Source organism: Triturus cristatus, chromosome 1_2 (assembly GCF_964204655.1).
Source record: "Triturus cristatus chromosome 1_2, aTriCri1.1, whole genome shotgun sequence".
NCBI lineage: Eukaryota > Metazoa > Chordata > Amphibia > Caudata > Salamandridae > Triturus > Triturus cristatus.
This window is the reverse complement of record NC_140580.1, coordinates 512,875,346-512,891,315: the sequence shown is the minus strand read 5'-3', so window position 1 is coordinate 512,891,315 and position 15,970 is coordinate 512,875,346. Positions and strand designations below refer to the sequence as shown.

Below are 15,970 nucleotides of genomic sequence, written 5' to 3'. Positions count from 1 at the left end.
ATGTATATGCTTACCATTTTTGAAAATGAAGGTGTAGAAATAGAAAATATTTTTGGCCTTTCTTACAAATGGGAACATCATTGTGAAAATTGCATGTATACATGTTCCACTAATGTAGACACTGAAAGATTTCTTTATTTAACATTACCAGACTGTAAATCAGTTTCCTTCAATAAATTAGTTAAAGGTGCAAATCAAAACATGGAGTGTAGCGAATGGAAATCAGAAATGTTATCCACATTATTTTTAAGAAAATATGGACAATACATAATTTTAATGATGCAACGTTGTACAGCTGATGGAAGAAAATTGGATACTTTAATAAAGCAATTTGTAGCAACACAAGTATCAATATCAGGAAGGACTTTTGTAGCAATTGCAATAATTTTCCATGATGGTCCTTCCACCACATCTGGACATTACACTGCCTATCTAAAATGTGACAAAGGCTGGACACTTTGTAATGATTCCCAGTTAGTTTTCAAACAACGTTTGCCTAGGGAATTACTGAATTCCTACCTAATATTTTTAAAGTCAAAGTTTTAGGAAGATAATTCACTCTCTGAGAAATGTATTATTATCATTTAATAGGACTATCATTGTACAATTTACATAAAAAGGAGTGCAAAAATACCATTTGGCCTCAAGGAAAGGTATATGTTTGAATTATGGACTTTTTTGTGCTCATTGACTCGGTGAATATTTTTATGCGACAACATTTACAGTTTTTGTAAGTTAAACTTATAGAATTTTGTTAGCCATAAGCATTTTATATATGTGTGATTTGTATCTTGTGGTATTTTACTGAGAATAGTATGTTGGGTTTTTTTAAACAATCTTTTTGATTGGTTTTTTTTTGCCCGCTGTTAAGTGATGAGTAAGATTGAAATCACTATTTCTAGTGAAATTCAATATATTCTGAGAACAGAAAAAAAGGCAAACAAATTATTTTGTTGAAATTATGCTGTGTTGTAAAAAATGTATTATTACATGTTATAACTATCTTTTCTTTTCTTAACTGATCCTAATTCCAAAATAAGCAGTTTACATCTATTTTTATTGCAAAAAAAAATCTGAAAAAAATTTATACCATTTTTAATTTCTATTACTGTGAAGGTAAGTTTAAGTAAATATAAATATGCAGAATGGGCAGATATGCAAGAACCTACAAAGATTGAAAAACTTTTTTAAAACACTCTGTTTATAACGATGTAGTTTTGAAATCTCTCTGTTACCGGATATTATGTGACCTGCAAAAAAACAGATTTGAGTGGTTCATAATATTTCCCATTGTACCTATCGAAGGACCGCAGTCATTTCATCTCATTCTTCTTTGAGCATCTTTGCAGACAAAACTCTGTGCTTACCTTAAATTATTCAGAAGCAATTTTAAAACAGAAATATGTCCGTTTTTGTAACATAGTTATTGCGCAAGATACTCTTTCATATTTACAAAGAGAGGAAAAGGCGCTCTGTGTACTTTTTCTACTCCATGTAAATACAACCTCATCATACGCACCACTTTGCGTTGAAAGGTTGTTCTATAAGTGTTGTTGTGTATGATTGCACTGAATACTCATAGAATAAGACACATCTCCAGATTTATCAGAAATCATATTTCTTGATATGTGTGTGAATGCTGCACCATTCTCTAATTGGTGTACGGAAGCAGAACAAGGAGAACTGTTTTCTTTTCTCCTCATTTTTAAATCTTCAATGCATGCTAAAATGTTCAGCATACATTGAAGGAGAAAAATGTGTTTATTGAGAGAAGCATAGATTTGCAACATATTTATGTACATATGTTGCATCCCTGTGCTTAGGAAGTACTACAGCACACTGCAGTTAAAGAGGTTACTGTGTGATGCTGCAGCACTTTCTCATAGTTCTGCACTTATTCATTCCCCATACGCTATTAATGCATTCATTCAGTCAATCACACACTACACATACATTCATCTAAACTTTCACACACCTACAAACAAATATAGCTCTTTTTTTAAACCAGGAAAGTTAGTTCTTACAAGAACTTTTTTTTTCTTTTATATTTTTTGGGGGGTTTTTTGACCAATTTTTTAATTTATTTTGGTTTTTCTTGAAAAAAAGGAAAAAACAGAACTGGGGAAACAAAACAATGAACTTCAGGGTAAAAAAAAAACAAAAAACCTCACACTGATGATTTTCTTGCATCCTGCAAATTAAGTCAATAGACTGCTCTCCGTAGCATAGCACTGCATTACACTTCAAGCAGAGTACTTTCAGTGTGGCAAACTGAGGACGGATGTCCAAGTGCTGGTCCGATGGATGGACACGGGAAGTACTTGGCTGTGATGATGTCTGTGAAGGTCCAGGAAGAACTCTCATTCTTCGGCACTCTTCACGTGCCAAGTTTATTGGATGCATGGTTTTGAGATGCTTTTTCATGCTCGCTGTGCCACATGAGTATTTCTTTGTTGGATTGCCATGGGAGAGCACCTTTTGACATATCTTGCATGTCACTTTGGTGGCATTGGTCTTCGATTGCCCCTCTGGAAAAGTAAAAAATTTCCAGACGATGGATGAATATCTTTCCGGGCGTGGTGCTTCAGCCAGAAATTCATCTCCAGAAGAATGTTGAGATGCTGGAGATCGCTCCTGCCCTGAAGCCATTCTTTTGTAAAAAAGTTTGAACTAAGTGAAAACTTAGTAAAAAAAGCTTCTTCTCTGCAAAGAGATGCTTCTCCAAAGAAGGTCTAAGAAGAATGATTGAAATGGGTGGGGTCTTTCAATAGTTAGAACAGGAAGTGTAATGAACCAATCAAATCTCTTTTTTTCAGGTCACATGGGATCCGCGCACCGTGCGCATTGGCAGCACGCACCCAGCGCTCATCCGCGAAATTGAATTTAAAAAGAATATAGGATTAAATGTAAAAATATATTACTTTTATGAGTAGTTTAGAGTTTGTCTTCAATTAATATTCACATGAAATACATATATATATGTTTTTTTAAATGTAAAATATTTCTCAGGATTCGCGCACCCACCGCATCATACACGCATATGACGCATCGCGGAAGTGTGCCAGCATCACGTAACGTGCATCGTACGTGTCACGTATAGGCTTGGAGTCGCGTACCGGTCGCAGTGTGATCGCGCACTAAACAAGTACGGGCCATGAAGGGTGCGCTTAGGGTGCACAGATCCCCAAAAAATGGAAAAAAATAAATGAAAAATAAAGTTTTGAAAATATAGTTTAAAAATATGTTAAAAAAGTTTAAAAATATATTTTAAAACATTAACCATTTTTTTTAAAAAACCCAATAAAAACAAATAATATTTTGTAATTTTTAAGAGAATTAATTGAAAAAATACGTTAAAAAAGGTGATAAAAATGAATTTAAAAAAAACATAATTAAAGGAATTGACAGACTGAAATAGAAAAATTTAGAAATCCAATGAAAATCATGAAACATCATACCTTTAGTGATAAATTATAGATAGGAATTAGCATTTTAAAAACCTTTGAAATTCACTGAAAAAACCATAGGTTTCATGCACGTTGTAGTTAGGAATTGGCATTTAAAAAACCTTAGACATTCACTGAAAAACCCAAAGGTTTCAGGGGCGTTATAGTTAGCTGGACATTTCCCTCGTACAAAACCCTAGAAATTCCCTCGTTATAGTTAGTTCAGCTAACTATAACTCGCGCCCCCGCAATACACTCCTGATGACGTCACATATTACATCACTCATGACATGGTCAGTGACATCACTCATGACATTCCTGATGACATCACTGATGAAGTCATCCATGTGATAAATTAGGGCATCTTCTCACACTCTAATATATCCTTTGATATACCGACTAAAAATTTCAGACGGCCATTCTCAGAACCATAGATACTCCAATACCAATAACTACATACCCACTCATTGACTCTTAGGTCTACACACACCTCCACTCACTCACCTGTACAGTCACACATAATTACAGTGACTCAGTACAGGACTATCATATGCAATTATACACCTATATAGACACTCAGACACCGCCAATCATCCATAGACGTACTCACACACCTAGGCAGTCATGCAAATAATTAATCACACTCCAATTTACTCACCTATACAGTTATACACACAAGTTCACTTACTCATAAAAATACTACCACATTCTGACGCTCTTATACAATTACTGATACAAGCACACACTCATCCATACAGCCACTCTCGCAATCACACACTCTCACATATAGCCAGTTATATACTCTTACACACACATACACTGCCTTTCACATATGTAGTTACTGACACATGTACCACTGAGATATACATTCAATCACTAACACAACCATACACACACTCACCCACCAATACAGTCCATCACATATGCACTCTTAAAACCATGCACAATAGAATCACACACTCACACATCTATGCACAGAGTCATACACACCCTACCCACACAAACACTCAGGCACCCATACAGATACTCAGACAACCAATCAATAACCCATATAGACACTCATATAGCTATTCACAAAACCATGCAGCCACTTATACACCAACAGATAGACAGATACAGACATTCACACAGTTTAGTCACTTGTCTGCAGTAAGATCCGTTTAATAACTCACTTATATAGTCAGTCACACACCAACTAAATCATCCATTCACATACTTATACACCCACTCATTCTTCCATAGGCCTTTCCTATATATATTAAACATATTCAAATTTTACAGAAACACAGACTCACTGGATGACGTCATTAGTGATGTCATCAGTGATGTCATTTGAGATGTCATCAGTGAGGTCATAAGTGATGTCACTGACCATGTCATGAGTGATGTAATATGTGACGTCATCAGCAGTGCATTGCGGGGGCGCGAGTTATAGTTACCTGAACTAACTATAGTAGGGTTTTGTACGAGGGAAATGTCCAGCTAACTATAATGCCATTGAAACCTATGGTTTTTTCAGTGAATTTCTAAGGTTTTTTAAATGCCAATTCCTAACTATAAAGTGCATGAAACCTATGGTTTTTTCAGTGAATATATATATATATATATATATATATATATATACATACAATAAAGATATATATATGCAATAAAGATAAGGATGAAACAATGAAACAGTAAAATAAAAGGGTAGTGCAATGAAAAGCACCATAAACAGTCTTAATGGGTTGGCCTCTTCTTAAACTCATTTCAACTGATTCAGTTATTCAACTCACTCTGTTTTTATCCCTCTCCTTGTAAGTGCTCTCAAAAGTTCTGTTCTCACTTCCTACTCTTTTAAGCCTATTCCTTGATATCCTTAGAGCTTTGGGCTGTACAGGTTGAGTATGCGATTTCATGTTCCTGTAAAAAGTGAAGTTTCCTGACTACACCAACTTAATGGGCGTGGTTAAAACCTTCACCTGCCTATATGCTGTATACATCTACAAACCTAGCCTCCTGAAACAAATGTCTTGGTCACATCACACTGTTGCCCATTTTACTTCAATTGCTACCTATTGCAGCCAGTTGCATATTAAAAATGACCTACCTGTTGCACTAAATCTTACATTCTGGCCTTTACCACTGTCTGAAACAGAAGATGAAAATCTCAGGTGGACTCTCTCAAAAGCATTACGGGCTAGGAATGCCAACATTTGCAAAGCAAAGCACAACAATACAACCATTCTATTCATGTGCTCTCAAAATCTGGAGATCCACCACTTTCCATCCAACTCAATCATTGATACATTGTCTTCAAAATAGAATTACCACACTTTCTCTCCAACCAACATTTCCAAAGTTCTTTATTTAAGCTTTTATCCTCCAATGCCTTTAAGACTGAGACACCTGTTGTCTAACACTGTTGATCTCACTTAGCCTACACCAACTACCAATGTATAAATATTCTAGAAGTATTGTGTTATATTCCTTTCTGTACCCCCTTGCATTAAAAATTGTCATCAGATATTATGTAACATGTCATATTACCTTTTTGATCTGAAGCCTCTCCGTAAAGTGTTTTGATGCCCTATCCCTTCTAAGCTCTATGGAGGCCAACAGAAATAAACAAATGTTATGTTGATTTTTGTAGGGCACTAATCACCCAAGAGGGTATCCAGGTGCTTTGGCAAGGTGAATAGGTGTGTGGTCCCATGGTGCTTATATGATGAGCCAGGTCTTCAGTTTCTTGTGGAACTCAAAAAGTGAGAAGGAGGCTCTGATGTTTTGAGGAATGTAGGTCTGTGTCTTGAGTGTGATGTAGGACATTGAGCAACCTCCAGTTTTGCTTTTACGGCTGTGGGTGTGTGTGGCTGAGAGTGAGGCAGAGCGCAGGTGTCTAGTGGGTTGGTGTAGGGCATGCGGCTGTTCAGCAATTCTGGTCATGTGTTGTATAGGGCTTTGTATATATGCGTGAGAAGTTTGCGATTGGCTGTGCTTGTGAGTGGGAGGTCTCCCGAGGTGCGGTTTAATGTGAGTGCAGCATGGGAAATCGGCTGCATTCTGTATGGTCTTGAGTCTCTGTAAGAGTTATTTGGAGGTTTTAGTGTAGAGAGTGTTGTCGTAGTCCAGCCAGCTTTTGTGATGGTTCATCTATTGTTCTGAGGCAACCATTTGAAGATCTTTCGCAGCATGAATGTGGAAGCAGTAGGTGCACACTGTGTTGACATGAGCCGTCATGTTGACCTTGTCATCTAGGATGATCCCTAGATTTCTTGAGTGGTCTGTGGGTGTTGGTTCTAGCTCCGACAGCCACCAGGTGGAATCTCATGGGAAGGTCTTGTTGCCAGAGGCCAGTACTTCCATCTTGTCTGAGTTGAGCTTCAGGCAGCTGGTTCGCATCCAGTCTTCTACCATGGTTATACAGTTGCTGAAGTTGGTTCTAGTGGTAGAGTTGAGTAACATCGGCATGGAAGATGACGGTGATGTCTTGTGATTGGAGGATGTTGGTGAGTGTTGTCATGTCGCAGTGGGACACCGCATGTCAGTTTCTTGGTCTCTGATGTGAAGGGTGGCAGCCTGACTCTGTGGGTTCTTCCCGTGAGGAAGAAACAGATCATTTGAGAGCGGATTTGTTTGCCAATCTAATGGAGTCTTCTGATGAGGGTGTTGTAGGAGACAGTGTTGAAAGCCATTGAGAGATGTCAAGCCAGATGAGGGCTGATGTTTCTCCCCAATACAGAAGGTTTCAAATGTCGTGGGTGGCCACGATGAGTGCTGTTTTGATTATGTGGTTATTTCAGGATCCTGATTGTCTGTTGTCTAGAAGATGGTGAAGTTCGAGGTGGGTCGTGAGTTGCTTGTTAATGGCCTACTTGATCCCTTTATCTGAATAGGGGAGCAGGGAGATTGGTCAGATTTTGCTCAGTTGCTTCGGTTCAGCTGTGGGCTTCTTGAGGAGGCCGTTGATTTCTGCAAGTATCCATTTATCTGGGAAAGTGGTGGACATGATGAAGGTGTTGATGATGTGGGTCAGGGAGGTGCTGATTAGCGATGCTCCCAGATTATTGATGTGGTGGTGGCATTGGTCCTTTGGGGCTATGAGTGGATGATCCACATGAATGCTGCTGTGTCATTTCTGGTGAGGATTGTCCATTAGGTCAGTTGGCCATGTTGGTTGGTGTTGGGTAGGTTAGCAATGAGTTATCTGGGGTTGGGTTGGTGGGTAAATTTGCTGTGGAAGAAGTTGGATAGGCTGTGGCAGAGTTGTGGGATGCTAGCAATGTTGTTGGCAGTGGCTGAGGGTGAGGTGGAATCCTCGACGATCGAGAAGATCTCCTTTCATCTGTTGGAGCTTCCTTCAATGCAGTTCACTAGTGCTTTTTTCTTAGTGTCTCTAATTTGCTGGTGATAGCATCTGAGTGCAGCCTTGTAGGTAGTTCTCTCAGTAGTGTCATGACTGGCTCTCCATTTCCTTTCTAGCTGTTGATAGTGTTATTTGGTGTCTTGGAAGGAAAACGTGCTTTTGGACGAAGCCGGAATCACGCTGTGCCAACACAGCACTGACAATAGAACAAATGCAGCATTAGCACACAACCATTCAGCCCCAAAGTCATTTTAATGACTTGCATTTAGGGGGGCGCATTGGTGAAATGGTGTTGGATTTAAAGTCCAACACCTTCCCTACTGTTGCTCAGACTGGAGTTGGAATAGTAAATTAGACTATTCTAACATCCAGCACCCTTCTAAGGCAAGTCGTTAAAATGACTTGAATGCTGGACAAATGCGTCCCAAAGACGCATTCATTCAAAAGAGGGTGTTCTGAATGTATGCGTCCTGAACGCATGTGGAATACCATCATACATCCACCTTGGAGGTCTTCTGTGTACCAGCTGGTCTGCTTATTTGATCTATTTACTATGCTTGTTGAATTTGATGGTAGCGAGGGAGTCAGTGCAGTTCTTGATACAGTTGTTGAAGTTGTTGATGTCATTATCAAAATTGTCTATGGGTCTAGGCTGAGAAGTGCTGAGGGTGCTGAGGCAGTCTGCTTCTGTGATTTTGATTCAGCTGTGGCTTGGAGTTCTGAACCTAGAAGACGTGTTGACTTGAGGTGTGTTGATTTGGAAATGGATGATGGAATGGTCAGTCCATGTGAGCTGTGTGGTGGAGTTGTATTTGATGCTGTCACTTGTGGTGAAGATGTAGTCCAGTGTGTATTCTGCTGAGTGTGTTGGTTCTGTGATGAGTTGGGTAAGTTCGATGTTGCTCAAGCTTTTGAGTGCTGTGGAGTAGGGGTCATTTTGGTCTTCCGGGTGAAATTGGAGGTCACCAAGAATTAAGGCTCTGGAGTCGATGGTGAGCAGAGCGATAAAGTTGGTGAGAAGGTTGGTAAAAGTGGCTTAGGGTTCGGGTGGTGGGAGGGCGAGGCTTCCTTTCAGGGTGACCTTTGTAGAGATTTGCAGCAAATGGTGTGGATCTTCTGCCATGGATGACTGATTGTCATGTGTGAAGGACTGCTTATAAAATTGATCACTTTACTATATGTTTCTTGTCATTTAAGATAGCCCAAATATAGAAATAGTGTTAGTTTGAAACTACACATATCCAGTGAGGTACGACTGTTCGAATAACATTTTCGGAATATTTCCCTAAATCTGTTATTAAAAAAAATCTTATTTGTATACCAACCTGGCCATAGCTATCTTAGTATTGTTCTCCTAAGCATTTGAATTATGGTGTGAGTGGCAAAAAATTATAGCACAGGCCTAAGTACAACTACCTATTATAATGTTTGTTTTCACAAGCCTGAAATCATGTTCAATATCAGGAGCACTACTACTGACAGAGGGAGAAAGGGGAGAAGGGATGTCCATGGCAAAGTACAGATTGATAATATACATAAGCTCACATAACCCTTCAATGAAATACTTGTTTTCTTTTACCCTTAGAGTCAGTTGTCTGGACTTCAGGATTACTGGGCCCAATGATGTGTGAAATGGTTTGCATTCCCCTTGTCTCTCCAAGGTAATAGCTGGAAGATGTGTGGCTGCTTTGTCTTGCTTGTCACTGTCTTTATCTTCATTGTAATGCCATAGTGAGATGTTTCCTATAGATATTAAAAGTACACATTTTGCTTTTGGTTAACAGATTAATAGAGTAGCTAACTGGTACATATCAAATATGACTGTGATGTTAAACTCCTACATGCATCTGCAATAAAGAATCCTCAGAGTTGATACTGTAGAAAACACACAGAGTAGGGAGCAAAATATGAAAAAAAGTTCTTATCATAATTACCAAACAAACACCACCTCAAGTGAAATAAGCACTGACAAATACAATAGGTTTGCTTTTGAATGGGTGCATCACATTCTTTGAGCATGTACACAAGCCGCAAAACAACACACCAACTGCAACCCGCTTTCAGAAAGTCTGCCAATCATTCCGACACCCAGGGAAACCCAACAACAAAAATACAGGAATCAATGCACACTGAACAACAGTCATATACAGCTGTGGGATCACAGTGATGTACATCAGCAAAGCACAGGATGGCATGAAACAAAGAACACATAGTGATATGCACCAGAGCAACAAGAGGTGATACTCACCAAGGAGCACTATTAATGCACTTCAAGGTAGTATTAAATGATTGGCTTCAGGGAATCTTTGGGTGGTGTGCCGACATGAAGCAAAGATTGTTGTGCATGTTGTGAATTCATTCTGTCAGCAGAGCCCATTAAGGCTCATAGAAGTATTTTTGTATCATGCAGATGCCTTTTAAATGAATTCTCAGGGGTGCCATTTGGTTTTAAATCGATTCTGTATGCCTTCTAGGAAGGATTCAAATCCATGGAGGGCCATGCCACCAACACCAACTTCCCTCTGACATTTGAACAAGACACAGTGTTTCACAATACTAAAAGCAGCAGTGTATAAAGGAATCACTCCTGATGTTTTTCCTTCATCTATAATAGCCTTCAGCTCATCTGCGTCTAGCAGCAAAGTCATTTAAGCAAAGTCATTTCGGTCCCTTTCCTGGTAGAACTGTAGTTCTCCCTTATGTTAACCTAACTGTTGGTTGTAGGCCGCTTCTGTTTTGCACACGTTACAAAGTTGCACGTTTATTTTTATGGCACATTATAATTCTAGAAATAGGCTGCATGTGTTTTTTGCTATTTAACTATTCTGCTGGTATTCAGTTTGAACATTGGGTACAAGGTTGAATAACAATGTGTCCTGTTTTTCAGTGTTGTTGGTCAATAACACACCTAACACATAGTCATAACAAAGAGACCCAGCTACTGTTTTCTAGAACTGCAGACTTGTCCTTTTGAAACTAGAGAGACAAATTTCTCGCGGAGGAAGGAGCCTGAAACGAGCCAGCAACCCTTGCGCAATCTGAGATGCAGACCAGCTAACGACAAATTCCAGGTATGGGGCCCGGCTATAATCCCAAAGATACGTGATATATCATTTGTGCTCATGTAGTGAGGTTAGGCTTTTCATAGTGTACAGTCTACTGATAATGCTAATCATGTTACTAAGTTGCATATGTTTCCTAACTGCAGCACAGTTGCTTCATGATAGAGCACAATAGTTTCAATAAATATTGCTTAGGATTTGGGCCCATATGTACTGATGTGGTATGGTGACTCAAAAAGGAAAAATACTATTTTTTCCTTTAGAACTTTCCACATTAAATCCACCTTTTTCTAAATCTTCATTGTTTCCTTTTTCTATCTCCTTTTACTGCATTGATCTTCAATACCTACGTTGTATTTCTCTTTCTTCTCTTTCTCCTTATCTTAATCTTTTGGGTTTCAATGCCATTGTATACCTATTTGTATTACATGTTCCTCTAATCAGTATTTGCATTAAGGCAGATTCATTCCATCATTTATTTTGTATTTTTATTTTATGGCTTTAGAAATTGTTACGTGGAATGTTAAAGGCTTATACTCCCCCATCAAGAGACAACGAGTACTATCATACTTCATGTTTGATTATTTTTTTGGATTTTCAGAACCTTTATTGAAGAAGGAATTCAAGGCATATTACAATTAATCACTCCAGCAGTTAGCTTAGTAAAGGTTGCATTTACAATTATATTCAGCAGTACATGGCAGTTGATAGTTGAAAACAAACATATCACGGCACATTCGTGTAGGTCTTGTGATTCTTATTCATTAGAGGAGACACATGAGGTCGCGTCTGAGGGAAGAGTTTTATCAGTTTGGTCAATGTCAGTCACCTGAGCGGCAGGGGCTGGGGTGTCAATGGTGAGGACTGCGGGAGCATCAAGTTGTGAAGATATGTCTGGAGGTCTACTAGCCGCATGCATCAAATCCCAGAATTCGCCCAGGGTTGTCTGACAGTGAGATGCATCGTCCAGCCAGCATTTAGCCCTGGGCGCTGGTTGGCGGCTCGCTGCTTGGCAAGTATCAGAAGCATTGCAGTCAGTTTGCAATTAGAGTCCAAGACGTGCTTAACGTAGCCCAGGAGGCACACCAAGGGATCAGGGGAAATGCGCTCATACATTATTTCACTAATGGCGGCACAGACTTCCAACCAGAACGAGGAGACTCTGGTCACAACCAAGCCAGGTGCACGCAGTCCACACTAGGCATTAAACACCTCGCACATCTGTCACTGTCCAGCAGGCCCATCTGATGTAGTGATGTTGGGGTGCGGTAAAGACTATGCAATAACTTAAATTGGATAAGCCACAAGCGATAGTTTGGGGAGAGACGTCTTATCTGGTTGCAGCAGTATTGCCAGGTTTCAGGGGAGAGGTCCAGCTCTAAGTCTGCACCCCATGCGCTGCAAGCACGGTCCATGTTGGTGGGGGAAGCAGCAAATGTAAGGGCATAGAGTCTAGTGACCAATTTCCATGAAGAGCTTGAGGAATAAATAAGCTCACGCGGAGCGCTAGGCTGGGGAGCAAGTGGAAACGTGGGGTTGTCGCTTCTGCAGGTTGCTCTAATCTGGTAATATAGTAGCTTATCGAGTGGTGCAACGTTGTCTTGGAGAGCAAAGAAGTTATTGTCGGGGTAAATGTCTGCCATAGTGCAAATGCCAAGATCAGCAGCGCAGTAGGACATACCCTCAGTCTGCAATGGGGGAAATGACCGATGTTTTGTAAGTGGCATGGATGGCGCATAGAGCACCCCGGCGCCATTGTACTCACCTAACCCATCCCAGTGCAGGCATTTGACTGTGTCAATCTCACCGTGCAATATTTTATGGTGCAAAAAAAGAGCATTCTGCAGCGGCCATGGGGAGGCCAAGTCCGCCTTAACCACCATGTGCAGCTGGAAAGGCGAAGGGTGGATCGAGATGTGGAGATAACTAGCCTGGGTGCACAGCGCATAAAGCTTGAAATTGGGAGCCCCCAAACGACCCCGTGCCTGGAGGAGAGTTAGAATGTCATAGGCAATTCTAGGTTGGCTCCTTGCCCAGAGCAATGTGATGATGTGAGAGTGCAATGTTTCAAAAAAGTATGATGTGAGAGGGATGGGAATATTCAAGAAGAGATAAAGGAATTTGGGGAGCACCAGCATTTTTGCAATAGCAATGCACCCATCCAGTGATAAGGGGAGTCTCTGCCATGCTCGTATCTTAGACTCCATTCAATCCATTGCCCTGCTAAAGTTGGACTTCCACAGCTCGTCCACATCCCTACTCAGCTGGATGCCCAGCTACCTGGTGAGTCTAGATGCCCAGATGTAAGGATAGTTCAGGGTGAAGGGCACGGTCACGTCTGTGAGCAGAAAGAAGACAGATTTACTCCAGTTTACCTGGAATCCAGAGAGGCCGCCAAACCGGATAACCTCCCTGGTCATGGGCGCAAGGTTCTCGCGGACATACATTGTTATATCATCTGCATATAAGGATAGTACAAGGGCTCGGGCCGAGAAACCCATACCCTGGTGCGTGTGATGTTGACGTAGCCGCGCCGACAGGGGTTCCATAGCAAGAGGGGACAGCCCTGCCTGGTACCCCGTGAGATAGTGATGGGATCAGTGACCTTCCCATTTACCCTGGTGCGCACCATGGGGAGGGTATACAGCAATTGAATCCAGCACACAAAATGTGGACTGAATCCTAATCGAGGGAAACGGTAGAAGAGGAAGGGCCATTCTAGCGTATTGAAGGCCTTCACAGCATCTAATAAGGTGGCCACTGCCAGGAGCGTAGGGCTGATCTGATGGAGAACCGAGAAGACGGTGCGCAAGTTGTGCGACGTGGCGCGCCCCGGGATGAAGCCTGACTGGCCAGGACAAGCAATCATCGGCATGAGCGGAAGAAGACTGATAGCCAGGATTTTAGCATAGATTTTGTTGTCAATATTGATCAGTGATAACGGACGATACGAATTGTAGCACTCCAGGGGCTTGTCCGGTTTCAATAGAAGGGTGAGTAGAGCTTCACATAGAGAAGGGGGAAGTCTGTCCTGCTCAAGAGAGTCGTTATACATTTCTGCTAAATGTGGGACGAGAAGGGGCACATATTGCTTGTAGAATGCAGGAGTGAGCCCATCAGAACCAGGGGCCTTGTCACACGGAAGACCCGCAATAACTTTAGGCACTTCCTCATGGGTAAAGGGTTCATCCAGATACTCTTGTGGCTGTTACCAAGCCACAGCAGTTCAATGGAGTCAAAGTAGTGATCCATGATCTCCCGGGAGGGAACCGCGCCCGCAGAGTAAAGTTGGGAGTAGAAGTCAGAGATCCTCGTTAGGATCTCCGAGGGCAAAGTAGTCCTACCTGCGGCATCATCATGCAGTGCCGTAATATAAGAAGAGACATGCGGTTAACGAAGGAGATTAGCAATAGTTGTGCCAGGGTAGTCGCCCTCGCCGTATCGCCGGGCGCAGGCCTCTCTACTGAGAAACGAGACCTCTCTATCAGCCTCCTCTTGGAATTCAGTAAGCTTGGTCCTGATCAGCACAAGTGTGGCAGGGCTGGGGTCGCGAGAGGGCTCCAGGTCTAGGGCCTTTATGTCTTTTTCCAGATGCTCAAGGGATCCTCTGATAGACTACAACACCTCGGCTTGTGCACTCACCCCTAATCATGGCCTTAAAGGCTTCCCAAAGGGTTGAGGGCAACTCAACCAAAACAATATTGTGTTCAAAATAGGCAATAATGGCGCTGCGAATATCTGTGCGAAAAGCCGCATTGCGAAGGGCATTGGGAGGCAAACGCCATGCGAACATACGGTGCAAGGTGAACGGCGTTAACGTAAATGGACAGGAGCATGAATGGACAGGGTACTGGCCATATGGTCCACGGAGGTAGCCCAAGAGGTAAAATCCTGAGTGGTGATCCAGAGGTCAAGGCAGGACCAGGAGCCCCGCGATCCTGAGACACATGTTTCCTCGCATTTGCCGGGGTGTGCATGCTGCCAGACATCTATGAGGGAGTTATCAGCCATAATGGAATGGAGGACGGAGGTGGCCTGTGGGTGTTGGATATGACCACCAGAGCGGTCCAGCTCCTGCGAGGGTGCTACATTAAAGTTGCCTCCCCATATTATCCGAGAAGGGCCCAGAGAGTATATGAGTTGCCAGACCTGCATGAAGTCAGGGTCATCTGAGTTGGGACCATACAGAGCAGCTAATATCAGCGGTTGATTATACAGTGTGCCAGCAATGATCACATATCGACCCTCCGGGTCAATAAGAGCGTGAGTGTTGTGCCAGTGAAGGCTCCTCCTGAAAAGGATGGAGACACAGCGTGAGTACTTTGAAAGAAGGACGTGTATATTTGCCCCCAGTGACGAGATAATAACCTAGATGATGTAGCCGGTAGGAGGTGTGTCTCCTGGAGGAAGCAGACATCCACCTGGTGTGTGACCAAGTGCGCATGCATGAGACATGCCTTTCGGTGGTCATTCAGACCCCGGACGTTCCAGGTCCAAAATGTACTGTCAGCCATGTATCAGTGTGGGAAGAGTAAGTCGTAAAGTGCAAACAGTCAGTGAGGCAAGTGATGAAATCAGGAGCATTAATATGCAGTGCAATGCGGAGTGCGCGCCTTAACAACATACCATGATTAACACAGAAACAACAAACAGAACAAGCCTCGCAAGGGAGGCGCAAGATTTGTAGCCTTGGGAACAAAGACAGAACCCACCCTCCACCCACTCCAACCCCCCAATTAGGTTGAGCATCAATACCCCCCCACCCAGGGAACCCAAACTTGGAAAATGGGATTCAAAATTGGAAGTCATCCCAGCGGGATACGTGGGCTCTGCCATTACTCCAATGCCTAATAGGCAGGGTGGCCGAGCTGGTATAGCTCAGAGAGAGGTGACTTCAGAGAGGGGAATTGCTCCCATAAAAGCATACTAGACCACCAGGTGGAGGGCCTGGTATATCGGTAGTTTAGGGACCACGACCATACCCAGGACAGCGCATGACCACCCACTGCCCGTCGCCAAAGGGACAGAGACACAGCCAGGACCCACACAGAGAGAAGAGAGAAGGTGAATTGCAGCAAACAGTGCAAATTAAGAAAAGCTAATATTAGACATGCAAA

General features: G+C 42.0%; 1 protein-coding gene across 1 annotated transcript in view; it reads right to left on the bottom strand.

The window, feature by feature from the left end:
• C1_2H10orf90 (chromosome 1_2 C10orf90 homolog) overlaps positions 1 to 15,970 on the bottom strand; it is a 561,981-nt gene that overhangs the window by 166,871 nt on the left and 379,140 nt on the right. The window contains exon 5 of the mRNA XM_085622763.1: positions 9,371 to 9,534. Within this exon, the coding sequence (XP_085478889.1) occupies positions 9,371 to 9,534 (164 nt within the window). The remainder of the gene's footprint in view (positions 1 to 9,370; positions 9,535 to 15,970) is intronic.